The sequence below is a fragment of the Onthophagus taurus genome, chromosome 11, assembly GCF_036711975.1.
Source record: "Onthophagus taurus isolate NC chromosome 11, IU_Otau_3.0, whole genome shotgun sequence".
NCBI classification, from domain to species: domain Eukaryota; kingdom Metazoa; phylum Arthropoda; class Insecta; order Coleoptera; family Scarabaeidae; genus Onthophagus; species Onthophagus taurus.
Genome location: NC_091976.1, coordinates 1,909,510 through 1,932,676, shown reverse-complemented (window position 1 = coordinate 1,932,676; position 23,167 = coordinate 1,909,510). Strand labels below are relative to the sequence as shown.

Below are 23,167 nucleotides of genomic sequence, written 5' to 3'. Positions count from 1 at the left end.
GACGTATATTTAAACAGTTCTCGTCGAGGTTCTGCGTGATTAACAATGTCGAGAGAGTTTTAAACGAAATTAAAGCATACTTAAACTTTCTTCTTGAATGTATCGACGATTTTGAAAATGATTTAAGTAGTTTTTGAATTATTTTAAAGACAAATTTGAGTGTATTTCAAGCCGAATAGTTGTGGTTTAAAAATGTTATTGCTGTGGTTGTTGTTAATTAAATATGTGATTTCGGTAGAAAGTATGCATTTAAATTTATACGAAAGTCCGTGCCCGGAAATTTTCGAGTACTTCCAAGATAATCGCGGTGAATTATCGGGAAAAATTTTGGTTAGAAGTACTAACGAACCGGAAATAACGTTAAAAGTCGAGTTGAGTGTTGGAAACTCGGTTCAAGTAAGTTTTCAAAATACCTGGTTTTTTAATAAAGATACTTTAAACAGCTTCATTGACCTTCAATTTCACGATGACGAATCCTTTTGCGTATAAATTCAATTATAAATTGAACAAAAAATGTTACATAAGGTTCTTTTAACATCTTCTTTTTTTTCTTGTTATCGTTCAGGGATACAATGGCAAAATCATCTTGGATTATTCAAAAGAAAAAATAATAAATGATATTTTAAGTTCGAGACCATTACTTTACAAAGTGGAATTTCCAGTTTGGAGACGATTTCCACCGAGAATAACGAAGATTTTATTAAATGGACGTTTAATTTGTTCGGGACAACCTTTAAATAGTAAGTATAAATCGTTAATTGTATAAATATTTTAACCTTGGCAGTACATCTGATATTATATTTAAAAGAACATGTTAAAGATTGGTTTGAGATTTCAAAATTAGTATTTAAAATTCAACTTTAATAAATAAACTTTATTAACATGTTCATTACCAACTCGTTGATGTCTTTCAAATGCTAATTTTACATAATATATTCAGATTTGATGTATCAATTAGGAAATAATCGTTTCTTAAAAGACCTAATTTTTAAAAATTTTCCCCACTTATATCTTAAATTGTAGGTTGTAGGTTAATTAATGAGAATAATGTCAAATAATATTGTGTTAGTAAAAGATTCAATTAATTCATATTAATAATAAAAATGTTATGTTCCATTGCTAAGGTTCTTCGACAAGGTGTTATAAATGATATCAGGCTTTATACAATAATGAACAGCGTAGATGATTAGTAACGCAAGAGTGAGCTGGATTGATTGAGCTCTCAGAGCACACTTAATTAATAAAAACCAAATATATCTTCATTAATATTTTTCTTGATGATAGCGTTAATGACACACTTCTTCTCCACTTTGCAGAAATTACCATCTATTTGCTACTCATACAACCTAAACAGTTTCTTTAGATTAAAGCAGGATATTAATTAGTTTTAGTGTTATTTTGAGCATACTTTCTCTCCCAAAAACATTTTTGTCGATGATCCAACCAAACATGGGCGTATGTTAATCATTGCTAACAATTACAAAGTTAAAACGTGTCTTAATCGACCATCACTTATTTTAAAGAATGACGAATGTTGTTCTATAATTGTAATTTGTTGTTGAAACTAACTACTCAAATAGTGAGGTTAACTGTACAAACATTAATTAATTCACTAAATAATTAATAATTGATTTTAATTGCTATCATAATTGCTTTAGGATATTTCAAATTCCGGAGTATTTGACATTATCAATATTGAGTTAAGGACACTTTCAATCCTTATTATAATCATTCCATGAAGCTGTCCAGCCTCTAAATCCAATCTGAGTTTAGGCCTTACTTGTTTCCACATTTCCTATGGTTTGACATGATCCTCCATCTCATATGTACAGGGTGGTTCAAATTCGATGTCCGAATAGGCTAACTCGAAAACTATAAGAGTTAGAAGAAAAGTAGCTGACATGTCATGATCTCGTATTTCGAGAAACTGCTAATGCCGAAAACCTCATAGCGCTATCGTCTTTTGTTTTTCCGCTAGAGGCCAAAATTGAAAATATCGTAAAACCTGCAAATGTAATTATCTTGGTTATTATTATAGGTGGAGTATTATAACTAAGACATTATATGGACACTTTTTTACAGAGAATTTGATGACGTAGTCAAAAAAAAATTTTCTGGTTTAGATTTTGAGATATCATCACAAATTTCGTTTTTTTAAATGGAAACAACCACTGATTATTCGCTTAATAAATTCGTTATTTTTTTCTGATTACAAAAATATAGGGTTTGACAGGTTTATTTCTTATTGTTTTAGAATAAAACTAAAAATAAACTTTTCTTTTAGTGTCGTCCAAGAAATTAAATTTACAGTTTCCTGTAAATTACTGTTCTATAACTAAAAATTAAAAAAAACATATTTCTGATATTTGAAACAAATATATTTGTTGAACTATTTAATTTATCTATGTTTTACACAAAAGTTGGAATAGATTGCATTATTTCACATTTTTTATTATGATTTAATATTATTTTTAAATGACTTAATAAATTATCGATAGATGGCATGTTTTTTTTTAATTCAAATAAACATAGCAACATTTGTTTGTATTAAAAATTTTCTGAAGTGTCACTTTAAAAATCCTGTTTTTAAGATCAATTTCGAAAATTTTGAAAAGTTTGACATGTTAGAATGTTACATATTAAAAAATTATTTGTTTTTAAATACCAGAAGTTATCTTAGTATTTAATTGTTAACTTTTTAGATTTTACCTACCGCCCCGTAACTTACAGGAAACTGTAAATTTAATTTCCTCGACAACACTAGATGGAAATTTTATAAAAAAGTTTATTTTTAGCTTTATTCTAAAACAATAACAAATAGACCTGTCGAACCCTATATTTTTGTAATCAGAAAAAAATAACGAATTTAATAAGCGAATAATCAGTGGTTGTTACCATTTAAAAAAACGAAAATTCTCATGATATCTCAAAATCTAAAACCGATAACTTTTTTTTGACTACGTCATGAAATTCTCTGTAAAAAAGTGTCCATATAATGTCGTAGTTATAATACTCCACCTATAATAATAACCAAGATAATTGCACTTATTGATTTTACGATATTTTCAATTTTGGCCTCTAGGGGAAAAACAAAAGACGATAGCGCTATGAGGTTTTCGGCATTAGCAGTTTCTCGAAAAACGAGATCATGACATGTAAGCTACTTTTTTTCTAACTCTTATAGTTTCTGAGTTAGCCTATTCGGACATCGAATTTGAACCACCTGTACACTGCGATTACATGACTTTAATTCTAGTCATAACTTCTGGTCCCTCGTGTTTTCCTAGCAGTTGATTCGAAATCAAATGCCATGTTCGATTCTCACACGTTGCTTTGCTAATCGTGCGAAGAATTTTCCTCTCGAAGATCAACGTCTCGCTTACTAATTGTCCATGTTTTCGCACCGTATATTGTCACGTGTAATACAGGATGGTCCATTTAATGTGAGACAAACGATTATCTCAAAAACGGTTTATTTTATATAAAAATGAACCAAATGAAAGTTCTTCTGTGCGAAGGGGGAAACCATATGACGATACAAAAATTTGACCTTGACCTTATTTTCAAGGTTATATGAAGGTCACAACCAATTTTTTAACATTTTTAATGATATTCTCCGGGTTCATAGTAGTAGTAATAACAAAGGTGTCGATGAATGAAATTTATTAATTTCTTACAATGTTTAAATCAGTGCTATACGTATTTCGAGCTCTTCATCAGGCACGACTATAAGAGACAATTATGTTAATTAATAGATGTTATATAAGAAATTAATTAATATTTTCCGTCAATTAAGGTGTAAAACCAAAATTAACATGTGCACATTACAACGAAACAACATTTCAAACGGATAATGTATAAAATCATCTACTCAAAAGCGAGTTGCAAAAGATAAAAGCGAAAACAAAAATGCTCACAAATTATTTTATTAAGAGGATACATGCGTGGGAGTTAAAACAGGACTGAGGTAACAAGAAGATGAGGGCTAGCACGTGTGTATAAAGTCAAAAAGGGGGCGGGGGTTTATTAGATAAATTTAAGAAAGTTCCTATATTTGTTGAATTCTGTTATGTCATTTAATAGCAAATCATTATCATTTTTATTATTAATATGTATAAAATATTCCTCGTAGAGGTCCAGTTCTCTGAATTTTTAAATTTTCTTGCGAAGTTTGGCGTTTTCTAAAGAAGATTTATGGTTGGTATTATTTAAATGCTTAAAGAAGGTGGAAGACTCTTTGGTAAAGTGTTCTTTGATTCTGGTGTTAAGGCTTCTACCAGTTTGGCCTATGTAAAAATGTTCACATTACATCTTAATTCGTAAACTCCATTAAGTTCTAACTGGTTAAATTGGTGTTTGTTATTAGTAATTAACTGACCTAGTTTGTTATTGGAGGTAAAAGCTGGTGTGATATTGTGTTTCGAAAGGTTTTTAAACTTAAATTTAAACTGTAATCGAGGATTAAATGGAATTGAAATATAGTTAGGTGGTGTTTTGTAATGAGGATATAGTAGTTTATTAATGTGATTGTTGTGAACAGTATTGTAAATTTTCTGTATGTCTTTAAGTTCAAATCTATTATTAAGGCCTATTTTTATGATGTTTTTGAGTTCTGAGATGTAATTTGGTTTGTTTAACTTTGTAATACTCCGTTTACAGAGACGATGGAATGCAAATCTAAAACTGGCCATTTTATGTTGTGTACAGCTATATGAATCAGATTGTGTGATGCTGTCGATGAACGTGTCTTTTCTAAAAATGTTGAAATCGAGACACTCTTTATCTAAATTTTTGTTGATATTTAAGTCTAAAAAGTTTAATTGTCCATCTTTTTCAAGTTTATTAGTAAACTTCAAATCGCATAGATTGTTAAGGAGGTTACCATGTAACAAAGCAGGGTTACCGTCATAAATCACAAAGATGAATTTTTTAAATGGCACCCTATATATTTTATTGTAAAATCTAGAATCTGTGGATAAAAGTAAAGTAATTAAAAAAATAAAATAAAAAAATTGTACTATGTGGTTTTGCCAGAACAACAGCAAAACTACCCGCTTCAATACATTGTCTTTAGTTCTTAATTCTTAGAATACTATTTAAGAATGCTCAACAAAAAAAATCCAGAAGAGGTACATCGGGCGACCTGGCTCGTCGGAAATACCTTTGGAAAGAGGTCTAAAAAGTTCCGACAAATGTATCAGGTAAAACTAAATTTGCATAAAAACTGCTTAGCAACAAATTCTGAATTCATTCCATCGTTCTACATTAAAGCAAAGTGTTTAAACTAAGTCATTAAATCATGGATACTCTAAGTATGGCAGAAAAAGTAGAAATGGTTTTTATTTATAGAGAAAGTGGCAGAAAAGTTGCTAATAATATAGCTTCGTATCGAGAACGTTTTCCTGAACGAAATACGCCTTTCAGAAGTACCTTTTACAGAGTTGTGAATGATTTCACTAACACTGGAAATGTGGAATCAAGAAAAAGAACTCGGCGAGTAACTGTAACTACGGAAGAAAAGAAAATTGCGGTATTAGCTAGCGTTGAGGTAAATCCTCAAGTTAGCACTCGACGACTTGCAATTGATGCCGGAATATCGAAGACCAACATTTTAAGAATATTAAAGCGCAACAAGTATCACCCTTACCACATTTCATTACACAAATCGATTAATATTTTGTCAATGGGCACAAGAACGAATGCGGTTGGACGTCAATTTCTTTGGTAACATGCTATTCTCGGATGAGTCTACTTTTACAAACAAAGGACAAGTCAATAGACATAACATGCACTATCGGAGCGTTGAAAATCCGAGATGGTTGCGTGAAGTAGAACATCAACGACCTTGGTCGGTTAATGTTTGGTGTGGCATAATTGGTGATAAATTGATCGGTCCATACTTTATTGATGGCATGCAGAATGGGGAGAAGTACCAAAAATTTTTAAGACAAAATAACACAATATATGAAGAAAGACAAAATATGTGGGTGCAAAATGATGGGTGTCCAGCACATTTTTCACATATTATACGTGAAGCTTTAGATCGGGATTATGCTGGGCGATGGATTGGAAAGGGAGGTCCAATTTCCTGGCCTGCCAGATCACCTGATTTAACACCTCTTGATTTTTTTTTGTGGGGCATCCTTAAGGATAATGTTTATCGCGAAGTACCGACTACGCCAAAAAACATGAAAGAGCGGATAAGAAATACATACAGAAATAGTAGCCAAGAAAACCTTTTAAGATGTAAAGAAAGTTTTAGTAGAAGGGTTAATAAATGTATTGAAGTAGGTGGGAAAATATTTGAACATTTATTACAAATTTTATACTTGTTGTTGATTAATAGTATAGTTTAATCATTTTTTATAAATAAACAATATTTAAAACTATTTGAATAAAAGAATTATTTCGATTTTGTCTACAAGATGTTTCGCCGTAGTACTGGCAAAACTTATTTTACTTTTATCCATAGATTCAGATTTTGCAATCAAAAACATATGGTGCCATTTAAAAAATAGGCCGTGCCTTTCATATGACCTTGAAAATAAGGTCATGGTCAAAAACTGTTATCGTCATATGGTTTCCCCTTTCGCACAGAACAACTTTCATTTGGTTCATTTTGATGTAAAATGAACCGTTTTCGAGATAATCGCTTGTCTCACGTTAAATGGACCATCCTGCATAAGAGTTTGTAAATTATTAACTTTGCTTTTCTACTCATGTTACCGCTCAAGAGTTATTTCCGCAACCCATTATAGCATTTGTTGCCCAGCGCGTCTTTTCACTTTTTCCCTAGCTATTCTTCGAGTTCACGATGGAACAAAAATATATAAACTCCCGCACCACTTCGAACTTCTCAGTGTCCATCGCAAGATTTACTACGATAAGGTTGGTAGGTAAAGCGATCACCAACTAAAAGAAACGAACTAAATTTTTCTTTACGATATTTTGAAACCTTTATTGTTTCTTCGAGAGGCAAAAAGCTGTAAATAACGTACAAAAATTACCACAAAGTCAATTATCAACGGCCATTAACCAAAAAAAAAAGGAAACACAATATTAAATTACTTACAGTTAGTTAATAAGTTGGCCATAATTGAAAAACACGCTAACAGTCTACTCAAAACCATCAATAAAAAACCATCGTACACATGAATTGTTCCTGCTTCCAATTATTAAATACTGATTATAGAAACCTGTTATTACTTACACAAGAATATATACTGTTTGCTAAAGACTAAATACTACTTTTAGAAGGCTGTAATTGCTTACATAAGAATAGATACTGCTTGCAGAGGATTGCTTACACAAGAGTAGATACCATTTGCCAATGATTAAATACTGCTTGCAGAAGGATTTTATTGATTGCACAAGGATAAATACTGCTTGTAGGGATGGCAATAAAGAAGGGTTTTTATAATACCGGAATTTCGGGATCAGAATTCTCTATCGCGTGTAATTTCGGGTTTTATGAGCTACGTACATATGTAATTACAAATAAATGTGTTCAAGGTGTTTCTAACGTTACAGTTTAGGTTCTAACCATAATACAGAGCATTATAAGAAAATCTACCATAATACAATTAAAGAAATATCGCAGAACAAGCAATTTATCTATTGTTTTGAAAACCTGTTAAAACTTGCACAAGAATATATACTGCTTGCTAAAGACTAAATACTACCGTATTTTCTCGAATCTTATCCGCACCTCGATTTTAAAAATGCAATGGTGGTAAAAAGAAGTTGGTTTGTCAATGTACAGGTGTCCAAATTTCGATGGGTTTGCAGGGTATCTCAGTTATTATGAAAGATAGAAAGTTGCGGCTTTCGCGAACCTGAGCTACTTTTTTGTGAAACTTACAATGGCGCTAACCAAATTTTTTTTTTTTTAGTTTGAAATTTACGATTTTCAGACACCTCCTGTATCTCGGATATCCGCAAACTTAGTAAATAGTAAAAACGGGTTCTAATAGATTTTTTCACGTAGAATCCAATGGTGCACGTAGAATTTTTCTAGTCATCACGGTTTTTGAGTTATAAACACAACTCAAATATTGAATACTCAACTTCTAAAATACTTAACTCTTTATAACTCAAAAACCGTGATGACTAGAAAAATTCTACGTGCACCATTGGATTTTACGTGAAAAAATCTATTAGAACCCGTTTTTACGTTTCCGGATAGCCGGAGATACAGAAGGTGTCTGAAAATCGTAAATTTTGAAACACTCCCTGTATATCAAAAACGAAGAGGGCTATGAAAATTTGGTTTGCGCCATTGTAAGTTTCACAAAAAAGTAGCTCAGGTTCGCGAAAGCCGCAACTTTCTATCTTTCATAATAACTGAGATACCCTGCAAACCCATCGAAATTTGGACACCCTGTACATCCGATTGTAATAAGCATTTGATTTTAGAGCATATAAAATTTGTAAAAAGGGTGCGGATTAGATTCGAGAAAATACGGTACTTCTAGAAGGCTGTAATTGCTTACATAAGAATAGATACTGCTTGCAGAGGACTGTTATTGTTTACACAAGAATAGATACCACTTGCCAATGATTAAATACTGCTTGCAGAAGGATTTTATTGATTGCACAAGAATAAAGAAGGGTTTTTATAATACCTGAATTTCGGGATCAGAATTCCCAGTGTAATTCCGGGTTTTATGGGCTACATACATATGTAATTACAAATAAAAAGTGTTCAACGTGTTTCTAACGTTACAGTTTAGGTTCTAACCATAATACAAAGCATTATAAGAAAATCTACTATAATACAATTAAAGAAATGTCGCAGAACAAGCAGTTTATCTACTGTTTTATCTCCTAAATGAGATTTACAGTTTGTGTTTAATAAACTTGCTGAAGAGAAGCACCGTAACGACTCAACACTTGTTGCTGGAATAGTTTTCAAACATGCAAAAGCGAATTGACGAGTTTTACCCATGCTACCGCCATTATTGAATATATCAATTTCTTGGATCAATATACTGAAGAGTGTTTTCTTAGTTAACTGGACAGGTAGCTGTTGTTTGTTTAGAGCAGAATAAAGTTTTTCTTTCGTTGTCTGATTCGTTTTCTGCCGTTGAGGCTCCGCAATTAGTAAGTCATCTTCATCATTTTCAAACATATTTTGTCCACCTTTTGATGTTAAACGTAATATAAGTTTCTCTAATGTTTTGCTCTAATATAGTTTGTTGTTCTTTTGGCTTTTTATATAACACATCTATTATTTCCAGCTGTTAACCATGTGCTAAACATAATTGCTGGCTTAATGCATTTAAAGTTGCAAGACAACCTCGTTCTTTTCGTTGCTCTTTAATGTTTATTTTGTTACCCTTTGTTTTCAGAATGATGTTTTACCATAATCAGCACTAGTTAGATAGTAGTGCCATACCGAATATTTATCGTCTACTTTTCGAAATTACAGATATTTCATCCATATTGGTCAAAGTTGATACTGGTTTGAAATGAAATTCCTAATTGTTCCCAATAGTTTATTTTTATAAATTCAAATCAGTCTATTCCGCCATCATCTGCGATCTTGTCATGAGTATATTAATATTTTGTATTCAATCGAGAGATGCACTTAAAATGATAAATTTAAATGTAAAATGCTAAATCGCGTTATTGGCAATGAACGTGTTAAAAAAGATTTTCCGACTTACCTACACTCATTCTCTGCTCTTCTCTCATCTCTCTTCTTCTTCCTTCTACTATACGTGTGTTCCAGAGATAGCACGTCGCGCCTTTATTTCTTTATGTAGGCAAAATAAGGGCGCGACATACTGTCTGGAACGTACTATCTTTTCCGATTGAACGGAACCCCCTCTCCCTGCAGGGCTTATTTCTGTTTCTTTTTTATTTATAATTCGCTTAAATCGCTTTAAAAAAATTAGAGAGACATAACTTTGAAAAACTGATAACGGTATCCAATAATCGTAATTATTTAACATTCCTACTTTGATCCAATCCGAAAATTTTCAAATTAACATATATTACGCAGAAATGTTCAGTAATTACACCAAACTTAACCGCAATTTTTTTGTATCGAGCAGTTGGGAAGATATCGATCTCTAATGTGAGGAGCCTTGACTTTTGGAACCGATAGTAGTTTCATATTAATTTTTTTTGTATTCGTTTCTCATCTAGAGAGGTTTTCCGCATGAAACTAGATCGTTCCTTCATACAGCTTCGTTCAGTAAAAGTTTCCTTCTCATGACGAATAACACCCGTAACAAAATTACATAACTGCTTATAATAGTGAAAATGTGCAGGATTTCTCATTGTCCTATAACGCGTTAAAGCAGATGCTTGAAGAGACATCATCTCCTTTATATTGGCAGTAATCCACGGCAAAGAGTTCCTTCTAAAATTCCTAATAACGAGAAGTGCATGAACATCAAAAAAAATCCTAACTTCGTTAAAATAATTAATCTGCACCGCTTCACAATTTAATATCTAAATCCCTGTTAAACTCGTCTATGACAATACCTCGCAAATTGTGGAATCTTACAATTTTAGATACAACCCCCATCCTTTGTATTGACAACTCATAAAAAATCAGCAGATGGTCAGAGAAGAAAAATCTTGAAGAATAATTTGGTTTCTTCTCATCAAGATTATAATTGAGATCATAAATCTCAACTGGAGTTTGTAAATTTGCTTTTCTAATTGTCAAGGCGCTCCCAAAAATATTAATTATCTGCAAGGTCAATTTTTCTGTCATCAATTCTGAGCAAGTTTCATTTATTTGTTAATTAACAGCTAATTGTTGTAAATTAAATGTACTAATTATATCAAATGGTTGTGGCTACCTATCCTGACTATTGTACATAAATCAACATTTGGGAAGCACTGTTAAAAGTTTGATATAATTCTCTCAACAAGAAAACTTTAGCTCTTAGCAGCGACCTCGACTTCCAGTTTAGTTTCCACGGATAATGATTAACCTAATTCTTTAAATCAGCATATTCGATATTACAGTAATGTATATATGATAATTTCAAGAAAAATATATTACAAAGAGTATGGGAAAAAAGTAATTTCCAAACTGCTACTATTTTAACCAGATTCTTATGACGCATTTCCTTTGAGAGAACAGGCCAATAATGTCTGAATTATGAAATCCCATAATAGGAAAATTTCTGAATAACTATATTATTATTACTCAGCTATAATATACCGTAATATTTATCGAATACGAAATTTGAAATATATTTTGTTTTGTCGCTATAATACCTATCAAGGTCAAATTTCTAAATTGACCTTAAATAAAAATTATGTTGTTTTCCTGATTTTTAGTAATATTTTCAATAACAAGATAGTTGAGGTTAAAAAACTAATACATAAATTTTTTTAGGCGATTTAATAAAAATAAACAAATTTTTATAAAATTAAAATACTTTAACCATGAATAGAACAAATCATCTTTCTAAAAAGGCAAATAAATGCCGCAAAGTATTTATTATATACCTTTTTCATCAATGAATTTATGTCCCATCAAAATCTTCCTCTTTTTGTGTACATTGTAAATTCATCCTTTTTGAATAACGAAATTTTAAACGTCAGTATAATACAAATTAATTTCAAAACATGACAACAATTATGATTTAAAGTTATTTATTGAAATGCTGGGAAAGAGTCTTTCGCTTGTATTGCTTTACTTGATGTGATGGTCATGGTCGGTTACTTTTACGTTAACTTCTTGATGGTATCTTCTTGAGAGTTCATCTTTTGTATCTCTTAGAAGTACATTGGAGATGTTTGATTTGCGTGAGATTGTTGATATACCCACGAAGGTCTCGGGCACTTCTGTATTCCTTCTTGATTTGATCTTTCTATTTGGTAGTTTTAACTTGTTATTAATTGTAGTACAATTGATCTTGACTTCTCTGACCATCTGCTGAGATTTTGTGAGCTGTCAATAGAAAGAGCGGAGGTTGATCTAAAATTGTAAGATTTCTCAATTTACGAGTTATGGAAATATGAAGGTCATGGGCGCGTTTAACAGAAATTTAGATATTATGAACTGGAACGCGAAATTATGATTTTCTCGTTTGATGTTCATGCACCCTTCGTTATTAGGACTCTTAAGAGGAACTCTTTACCGTGGATTACTGCCAATATAAAGAAGATTATGGCTCTTCGAGAACCTGCTTTAAAGCGTTATAGGCAATCGAAAACTATCGCACATTTTTAGTATTATCAGCAGTTACATAATTTTGTTACTGGTGCTATTAGCGCTTTTATCTTTGAATAAAAGATAAAAGCTAGAATGGAAAAATCTAGTTTCATGTAAAAGACCTTGAGAAAATTCCCCACATGGTGGACTACCAGATAGTATCAACTAATTTTATTTTAATCTGTTGCTGATGTAATTAAGCCTAACTCGGATAGGCTTATAGAATTCCCATCATAAGAAGCTGATATGATATTTCTTTAGATATGGTGAGGTTGTGTTGTCCTCATATTTTCAATGTTCTTTCTTTGTCATATTTTACACTTTTGTCGGTGCATATTAAGACATGGAAACGTAGTCTGGTGAGCTCTGTTCGTAAAACTAAAGCAGTTAAAGAGTTTAAACATTTGAGGCCTATTACCAACCTTCTAGTTTTGTCTCAAGTGTTAGAGAAGATTATAGCGGAGCAATTAACATCATTTTTAGATGATGACAGAAGATGGTTGGTTTCAGGAGTCAATATAGCTGTGCCCAGTGTTGTTAAATACCCGGATATTTATTTTCAAGGGAAAATTCCCTGGATATATACCCGGGGGGATTTACCCAAAATGGGTATTTAGAGATATTTATAAAATTTGATTTAAATTGAGTTGATGGCAGTTTTGCAAGTACTTCAAGAATACAGAGTGGATTATCGATACTCCAAACTTATTTATAACATTTACAAGAATCCTACAATGACGGTAAAATTGCATGTAAGTACTGACCGAATACCCATTGGGCGTGGGGTAAGACAAGGCAATACAATGTTGAACCCAAATTGTTCATCACAGTCCTGAAGAGTGCATTTAAACAATTAGATTGGACCCAAAAACGTATAAACATTGATGGCAATACCTAAGTAATTTGCGCTACGCAAACGATATGTCCTTATTTGGAGAGATGAAACTGATGCTGAACGACTTACAGAAGGTGTGCAAAAATCGGGCTAAAGATCAACGTGGAGAAATCAAAATTTATGACAAATCTTGTTCCCAACTCTACCATCAACATCTATATCTTGGCCATGAGGTTCGTGTATCGAGAAATAATCAAACAAGCGAACTACTTCGACATCTTCATGAGCAATAGTACATTTGAAAAGAAAGGCTTTCAATTAATGCGTGCTTCCTCCTTTGATTATGACATACGGTTCCGAAACTTTAACATTAACGGTGGCCATAACCAGAAGGCTGTAGGTAATGTAAAGAAAGCTGGAGAGGTCGATGCTGGGTGTAACCCTAAGGGACTACATACGAAATGAAGACCTACGAAGAAGAACTGGCGTAAATGATGTGGTCAACATTGTTTCAAAGCTCAAGTGGAACTGGGCGGATCATCGTCGCAAGAATGAAGAATGAGCAGTGATTGCCTGATGTAATACGTCTTAGATCGTTGACAATAAATTCCTCGTCTTCAACGCCCATTTCATGATCTTCCTCTATATTTTTTTCCGAATCTGTTATATTTTTACTTGTATTACTTTTATACGTACTGCTTTGGGCAGTGTTTACCCCTGAGCCCGGGTAAATATCCGGATAAATACCCATTTTATAAATACCTACCCGCCGGGTATTTACCCAGCGCCCATCACTGGCTGTGCCACAGCGCTTCTTGACTTAACTGATGATGTATATAGAGCTTTTAATGCAGATAGATCTAGTGTGCTTGTGTTACTTGCTTTTAGTAAGGCTAAACTATAGCATTCCATTTAAAATAACGAAGGTATGGTCTACTTCCGGTAGACCGGAAGTGGCGGCCATCTTGAAAATATTTTAGATCGAAAGTTCCGAATGAACAACCCATGCAACCAAAATTTCAAATCTCTACGAATAGTGGAACCTAAAAAAGTTCTAACGAACCAGTTACGTGAGGCACCTGTATACAGGGTGTTCAGGTTTTTGTAGCAGGAGTTTAACAGTTAAAAGACGACTATGGAGTCCGTTTTACTATAGCCGGTAGAGGGCGCTCTGTAACGTATTCTTTACGGATTAAAATAACAATAACTTTTCTGACAGTGTACTTTTTGGCTTTTTGAATAAAAATTCTTATTCTCGGAACTTTTTTAAGCAAAAACGGTGCTCTTATCAAAATGCGTTAAAGTTGATCGTTTTCAAGATAATCCTCTTTTTATTCGATATAGACCAATTTTTTTAGAGGATTGTTAAAGATAGGTATAATAATGTTTGTCATTGAAACAAAGTAGGTTCACTAATGTTTTAGTTTATTGTATATAGATGTTGATTAATGTTAAATTAATTTTTCTTATTCGGTAACATGTTAAATTCAATTTTCTTGTTTATTAACGTGCTAAATTCATTACTCTTTTTCCGAATCGTATTAAATTGTGTTTTTTTTTAATTTTTTGTTTGCTGCATAAAAACTTTATAAAATACCGTTTATTTTTCCTAACCAAGAGTTAGCGGATATTCATTTATGGGTTTGCAAACGGAAATTCAGCAGAAGTAGTCCAGAAGAAATAGAAGACATCCGCATCCTTCTGTGTTTGTGAAAGTGCACAGACAAATAGTTGAACAAGGGCTAAATAATGATGGGTAAATCGTAATAATGACAATGTTAGACTGCAAAGAAACTTTAGAAGAAGAATTTTGCTTGAGTTCGACAGAGACCCCACTACGAGTGTTAGAAGAGTTTCGAATACCTTACGAATTTCGCGTGTAACGTTTTGTCGGTGGATTACTAAAGCATCAGCGAACAATCGAGATTTTTTAAATAATGTAATGTGGAACGATGAATCGTGTTCCACAAGACGTGGTATTATAAACTTTCACAATTTACATGTTTTGGTATCCCTACGCAATTCGGCCACGAAACTTCCAACATAAATTTAGTGTCAACGTCTGGGTAGGTGTTTATAATAATCATCTTTTCGGGCCATACTTTTTGCCACCACAACCGTTGCGGCGTTCTTGTAATGTTTGGTAGCTGAACATGCCAATATGTGGAACACATTCAACTTGATGATTGTGCAGCTTATCATGGTAAGGTGGTAAGAAATTGGCTAGACAACCAGTTTCCTACAAGTTGGATTGGTCGTGGTGGACCAGTCGCATGTCCCCAAGGATCTGGGCTGGGACCTATTTTATTTTCTATCTATACGTCACAATTTAATAAATTTATTAAATTCTGTAAAATGAGTACATATGCGGATGATACCCAGCTTTACGCTTCATACGCGACAGCGGGCAGTGGTATTGCTGAGGCTGGTATTAGCGGTGACCTTGATACGATTTTTGAATTAGCAACATACCAGCTTAATACTAGCTTAATATAAATTCTGACAAATCTATGTGGATGAGTTTTAATGGGCAACTGCGCAACCCTACTTCGCACTTAGCCATTAAGATGAATAACACCTTAATTAAAAAGGTCTCTGAAGCTAAGTGTCTTGGTATGATTTTAGATACTAGCTTAAGATTTAGAAAACAAATTCAAACATGTATTCAGAAATCATTTTTTTTTTGCGTCGGCTGTACCCGCATCGTTCACGTTTACCTTTGAAATTAAAAGTGCTCCTCTGTGATATGTTTGTTCTTTCACAATTTAATTGTATGTCTGCTGTATATCATAGGGCTATAGATCTGCATCTATAGCCCTATGTTGTCTGTTGCCTCAGATTCATTTATGGGATTCGCAAATTTGATAGAGTATCTCATAAACTTAAGGATGCTGGGTGGCTGAACATGAGCTCTCGACGGGAGTTTCATAGTTTGTCTCTCTATCATAGAATCGTTACCTCTGGAGTCCCGGAGTACCTGCATAATAAAATTAAATATAAACCACAGTGCGAAGGAAGTCAGACAGGGTCAGGTATTAGTTTCTATCCTCCAAAACATAGAACATTACTTTTTCAAAGGTCATTTACATATCATGTTTATAAATCGTATGGAAGCTTGCCACAGAATAAAATTGAGGAATATGATTTTTCAGCAGTCAACGGGTCTTGTCTGATCTTTGTTATTCTTTGTTTCTCTGTGATTTTTTTGTGACCTTTTTTTTTGGCCTATATTTTGACCTTATTGATATAAAGTCATTGTTACGATGTTAACAGTTACGCCATCAGATATTACACTGAGTCCTTTTTTAATTTTCATTATTATTGTTTTTTTTTCTCCTCTTCTTTCTTTTTTTTTCCTCTTTCATTTAATTTACGTTTGGGTCTTTTGGGCCCTTTCATTTAATTTAATTATGTTTAAATTTAGATTTGATATGATTCGGGTGATACTGTATTAATGATTTCAAGATTTTGCCTTTGTTTTTTTTCTTTTTATTTGTTGTAATCCATAGAATTTTTTTTTTATTTTACGGTTGGATAGAACAGACTATTCTGGATCCCGCCGCACATAGGTTGATTTGATCGATTTACACGGTCAAAATCATTTTATGATCTATATCAGTTCTAAATGGGATAAACAATAATAATTCGGTATTTTTCATAATAATTACTAATTAATATGATTATTTAAAAACAAATACAGACAATTCAAACATATTAATTTAACACAGTTATAAAAGGTATCTTAAAAGACATAATAATCACAATAAGCATTCATTTCCGAAATCACTGTCCCATAATATTTGTTCGTAGGTATATTATGTTAGTAAACAATGTCAATAATCATTTCATATTTAATCACAAATCTTGCTCGCTATATGAAGAATCTGGTGTAGTACTGGTTTCAATATAAGGCTCAGCTGATATTAACATTTCTATTGTTTCTGGGCAGAATGATTTCGATTTACACCTTTTTTTAATTTGTGTTGTGCTGCTCAAAAGTGGGTCTGAGCTTAATAATAATGTATTATATATATCGCGGTTACAATCTTCTCTTGAAAATTTCCTGGCAAAGTTTTCGCGGTACATTCGAAAATGTTTGTTTCGAGCCTCTTGGGCTTCTTCTGATAATTGCCCTATGAGCAACAAAGCATTTTTAATGATGGTAGCACCATGTATTAATATCCTATGCATGGATGGTGTAATCGGATGCCATCCATACAATTGAACGTATAATTTAGCCGTATCCAGGGCATATTCATCATATTTCTTGGTATCAATTTTATGACCAGATGAAATGACTTCCAAAATTACTTTAAGTCTGTACAATAAATTATAAACAATTCCTGTGATCTCAGCAGCTAAATTTGCATTTTCGAAGAATCTTCGGCTAGTGTTTCCATCGTTAGTATTTCCATAACTAGCCTTTGGCATATCTATTAACAATCCCGTCTCTTTCCTAAATCTTTATTGAATGTGTAATTTCGTTTGTTCTTCGACGCTTTTTTCCTCCTTACTTCTTTTCTGTCTGTATTTCTTGACTGGCAATTTATAAGCCAAATGTAAAATACTCTCTAACAATCGTATTCTGGCGTGCAAAACAGATAAACCAAATTCGATAGCAGGTTTACTCACTACTTTTTTTTCTAGATCCAGATTATTGAAATCTTTTGATGTTAAGTTATATATATAACACCGTGTCGTTGATTTTGTGCCAGTAGCTGCGTTGCAAACCTTTCCGTCAACCATAGTCATTTTCAATATATGTCCAAACAGGAATGTCTTTCCGTTCAAAATGACTTCGGTAGCAACTAAACTGTGTGCAGACTCTTCGACAAAGCTAATTTCTTCTTTAGTAACATCCTGTTTTCCTTCAGAAATCTGAATCTTATCTGTCGGCAATATTTTGGCGAAGACGGTGTTGGGTTTTGCCAAATGACTTTCTTTTTATCTTTGCCACAAACTATTTGTATTGGTACGAAAGAACTCAGAAATATATGACCGTCTGAATCAGCATCATTATCGAATTTCTGTTTATATTTTGCTTGCTGCGAACCATCACAACCCCATTTACAAAGAATTAGCAACGAATTTTTTTCGTTTTCATTGAGGGTTGCTAGTACTTCTTCCAGATAAATTGAAAAGTGCGTAACAGTGCTGTTCATGAGGCCTTGTAATGTACTTACGGCGCAGGTACTTGTGACCCTTATACATTCTTTAGGTGGATAGCAATCTTGTTTTACTTTAATTTCTAGATTGTAGCACGGATAAAGTGCTTTGTTCCTACTTCTAATAACTTCATATTGCCGCTTAGTTAAATCAGCCTCCGGTGAATTTCTTGTTGGCAATATTTGGGTTGGAAAGCTTTCTTATATGTTCTAGCACGAGTAGGAGAATTTGTGATGTTTTTCAGAATTTGGCATCTCTTTTCCCTCTTTCTCTTAAGGTTGTTTGTGCAACATGAATAGTAACCTCATCGTCTACAGTCGTGCGAACCTGTTCTGTTTTTCGGCGCTTATGAGCTTTCGATCATTTCACTTTTATTGAAGATTTAAAGTAACCAAATCTTTTCTTCAGACATCTTATCTTATCTTCAGCGTTACAGGAGTACGACAAGAGATGCTTCTCCAAATGACTCAATTATCCAACTTTACATGAATAGTTGTTTCATCTACAGTTGGAAAATTGAGTTGTATCATATAAATATCGACGAGGTACTCCTTTTATTCCAGACGTGCTAGATGATGTTGAAATCACTTGAAAACAGAATAATATAGAAAAATCAAATTCCGTGTTTTTTCCTCTATTTCAAGTCATAACGTATAAGTTTCTGAAATTTATGAAACGCGCTGTATCCGCAGCTGATTTAATCGTCATCAGTTAAATGAAAGTACAAAGTATCATAATCAAAAAGAATTATAGCTCGATCGGGCGCGATAGTACAACAAAATAGATTTTAAAAGCAAAATATACAGGAAATTTCGTCAAAAATACACAAAGTTTCAATCCTTAAAAACATCGCAGGTTTTTTAAAATATTGTAATCCCTATTGATTCTTATGTGAACTATCGGGATCCATCACCCTCACTTTAGTGATAGACACAGAAATTCAAATATTGACTTTGTAAGAGTTGCTTACGCAAAGAACCTAAAGAACTACCACGGATAGGATAGTGTTACCTTTTGTTTCTGGAACTGTCAATACACTCTTTGTGTATTTCCTTTGTAATTATGATTACATTTTGAATTCAACTTTTGACCGCTTAAATCGTTAAAATCAACGTATGTGCGCCGTTTGATCTCCATATAAACTGACCGGCAAAAAAAACTGGCCACTAAAATTTTGCCACAATTTCAAAGCTGGGTTTCTCGCGAACCACTCATTCGATTTTGATAATTCCTTTTTTGATCGAAAGGTTGATTCTTCTGTAATAATCCTGCGATAGAAATTTTTATTCGGATATTAATTTGAGCATATACAGGGTGCAAGAATGAGAAAAGCATTTTTTCTCGAAATTTGTAATACCCTGTGGAGTGCAGATGCTACAGCAGAGGGTGTTAACTGGAATCAAACGGTAACCCAATCTTTTCTGAACATTTTGTTTTTTTATTCACTCTATTATCTCTGTTACTAACGAAGATGCAGTGTTTTAAAGCGAACGCCTGTGAAAACAAGACAAACAAGCATACAAAATCTACGGTGGCGCGCTAAGTAACGTATGTCAGTTGTTTCGAATAGTAAATTGACAGTTGTCAAAGATGCCGTTGTCAATAACTGATGTTGCGCGTATTATTAGTTTAATTGAAGATGGCAAAAGTCAGCGGTACGTTGCCCATACGTTGGGTATACGCCGAACAACAGTTCAGGATGCCTGGAACCGATATGTGGAAACAGGAAATTTTACTAGGCGGCAAGGTTCCGGTAGAAGACGAGTCAAAACAGCAGTTGATGATCGATTTATTGTGCTAAACACTCTGAGGAATCGTAGAACGACTGCTATAGAAACTCGGCATCGTCTTCAAATGGTGCGTGGGATTGACGTAAGTGAAAGAACCATTCGTCGAAGACTTACTGAAAGTGATCTAACTGCAAGAAGACCAGCCAAAAGACAGCGGCTGCTCCAGAGACATCGGCGAGCACGTCTTCAATTTGGGCGCCTACATACGAATTGGGAAATGGAACAATGGGGTAAGGTGCTCTTCACTGACGAGTCCCGATTATGTCTCCGGTCACCTGATGGTCGAGAACGAGTGTGGAGACGTCGTAATGAAAGGTTTGCGACTTGCACAATTTCGGAAAGAGTACCTTTCCATAGAGGTTCGGTCATGGTATGGGCGGGTATTTCGATGGAAGCGCATACAGCGCTCATCTTTGTTGAAAATGGCACGCTAAATGCCCACCGTTATATCCAAGATATTCTGCAAGAAGCTGTCGTGCCCTATTCCCATTTTATTGGTGACGGATTCATGCTAATGCATGACAATGCGCGACCGCACGTAGCACGTGTGGTTAGCGAATATCTTGATGAGGTGGGTATTGAACGGATGGAGTGGTCAGCGTGCAGCCCGGACCTTAACCCTATCGAACATCTTTGGGATCAACTTCAGAGACGCATTCGTCGTCGTCCTGTCCTACCGGACAACCTTCAGGAGTTACGAATTGCTCTTGAAGAAGAGTTTACCGCAATTCCTCAGGAATCAATTACAAACCTAATCAGTTCGATGCCGCGTCGACTACATGACGTTATTTTGGCTCGAGACTTTCGAGTTTCATAATTGTATAGTCCACAAATCTTTTATTTCAACGTCCTCATATTCGCTCCTGACTATCGGGTGATAGTAGACAAAACCATTACTCATCCGTAAAAAGGACCTCCATTGCACTACTCATTCCTCTATTGCTCGATCTCCCAATTCATATGTAAGCGCGCAGATTGAAGACGCGCACATCGACATCTAAGAAGCAGCCTCGGCCTTCTCTCACTGACATCAACAACACGCACCATTTGAAGACGATGCTGAGCTTATGCAGCTGTCGTTCTACGATTGCTTAGAACAATAAAACGGTCATCAGCTACTATTGTCACACATCTTGTTTTCACAGGCGATCGCTTTAAAATGCTGCATCTTCGTTAGTAACAGAGATAATAGAGTAAATAAAAAAAGAAAATGCTCAGAAAAGATTGGGCTACTGTTTGATTCTAGGTAATACCCTCTGCTGTAGCAGCTGCACCCCACAGGGTGTTACAAATTTCGAGAATAAAAGTTTTCCTCATTTTTCTCACCCCGTATATGCTCAAATTAAAATCTGAACGAAAATTTCTATAGCAGGATTATTACAGAAGAATCAACCTTTCCATCAAAAAAAGAATCATCAAAATCGAATGCGCGGTACGCGAGAAAGCCAGCTTTGAAGTTGTGGCAAATTTATAGTGGCCGGTTTTTTTTGCCGGTCAGTTTATTATGTATATATTTGTATTGTAGTTTCTTCTTTGTAATGGAGACAATAAAGTTATTTATTATTATTATTATAATATAGCGAAACTTTTACAATTTCGTACATAGTTTCATTCGAAACAGTTATATTCTTGCCGTTTTTAATGTTTTTAATAATAATAAACAAAGGTGTTGATAATAATCAGATTACTCTGAAATTTTTGACGCAAATTGACATAGGTTATCAATTACAAGCAACCTCCCGTTTGGTATCACTTCTTGATTAAAATAATCTTATTGAAATTAATAACTATTTTGAATACTTAATTAACTTAATTTTTTAATTAAAATAAATTATTTTTTCAGTTAAGGCCGTTCCTGTTTTAACAACAATCACACTCCAACACGTACTAAAAATCAACGTGACGTCTGGTTTATTTCCACTTAACCCCTCGGTTGTATCGTCGCCAACATCAAATAATTTCGATTTTTATAATAATCCGGGTGGAAATCCACAATTTGTTACAGAAAATGTTGATAACTCGCCGCGAATTGATTACTTTAATGAAAATGGCCCGAAAAAAGACTATCCAAATAATCCATTCTTCTATTTAACAACAACTAGTACAAATGGTTACGCCGATCAAAATCCACCCAAAGATTTAAATTTGAATCAAATTATTACGTTTACGGCACCGACCACTACCGAAATTCCTCAAAGAAGCACTGAAAATAATAATAATAATAATTTTAACGTCGATATACGAACAGATGACATCGCGGATGTTTGCGGAAAATCTTTGGCGACGAATTATTTAATTTCTTATGGACATCCAATCGAAAGAGGACATCATCCGTGGTTAGCTGCTTTATATGTTATTCAAAATCTTGGATTAGTTTTTATTTGTGGTGGAAATTTGATTTCAAACAAACACGTTTTAACAGGTTCGTATAAAAATTACAATCATTTAACAATAACTTAATTAATCATTTTAGCCGCCCATTGTCTTCGTAGAAACGGCAGAAATATTCGAACGGATGACCTCTTGGTAATATTGGGTAAACACAACATCCAACAATGGGTCGATAATGAATCTTTAATGGTCTACGCCGAACAGATAACCATTCATAAAGATTACAGAGAGCTTTTTGCCGATGCCGATATTGGAATGATAACATTAACCAAAAAAATCGAATTTAAAACTTTTATAAGACCGATTTGTTTATGGAGCGAAGAAAGTAATTTAAATCGAATTGTTGGTCAAATGGGTATCGTTGCTGGTTGGGGGAAAGATGAAAACGGTGTTCAAACCTCGGCTGAGGCTAAACAAGTCGTTTTACCTATTGTTGATTCCGAGGTGTGCCGAAAAAGTCAAGAAACTTTACAAGAAGTTGTAACGGAAAGAACGTTTTGTGCAGGTAAAAAAGTAGTTAATAATTAAAAATTGGTTTATTAAATTTAATTTATTTAGGTTTCCGAAATGGATCAGGTCCTTGTAACGGTGACAGCGGTGGAGGTTTCATAATGCAAAGAGGTGGACGATGGACTTTAAGAGGATTAGTTTCCTTATCACTGTTTGATACGTCAAAAGTATGCGATCTAAGCCAATATTTAGTGTTTACGGATGTTAGCCAATTTACCGACTGGATAAAATCATTTTTAAAATAAATGTGATATTTTTTTATTTATTTTTGAAAATTGGATGTTTTATTTA

General features: G+C 33.7%; 1 protein-coding gene across 1 annotated transcript; it reads left to right on the top strand.

The window, feature by feature from the left end:
* LOC111421410 (serine protease gd-like) lies at positions 1-23,151 on the top strand. Its single transcript, XM_023054555.2, has 5 exons — positions 1-396; positions 566-740; positions 21,819-22,397; positions 22,449-22,871; positions 22,925-23,151. Exons 1-5 carry the CDS (start codon positions 193-195, stop codon positions 23,119-23,121), a joined length of 1,578 nt encoding a protein of 525 aa, XP_022910323.2. The 5' UTR covers positions 1-192; the 3' UTR covers positions 23,122-23,151.
* Positions 23,152-23,167: the final 16 nt, after the last annotated feature.

Excerpts from the sequence above, each read along its gene's own strand:
- LOC111421410 (XM_023054555.2), top strand. The coding sequence starts at position 193 with ATGTTATTGCTGTGGTTGTTGTTAATTAAATATGTGATTTCGGTAGAA. Across the intron at positions 397-565 it reads GTGTTGGAAACTCGGTTCAA|GGATACAATGGCAAAATCAT; the intron begins GTAAGTTTTCAA and ends GTTATCGTTCAG. Across the intron at positions 22,398-22,448 it reads AAACAAACACGTTTTAACAG|CCGCCCATTGTCTTCGTAGA; the intron begins GTTCGTATAAAA and ends TAATCATTTTAG.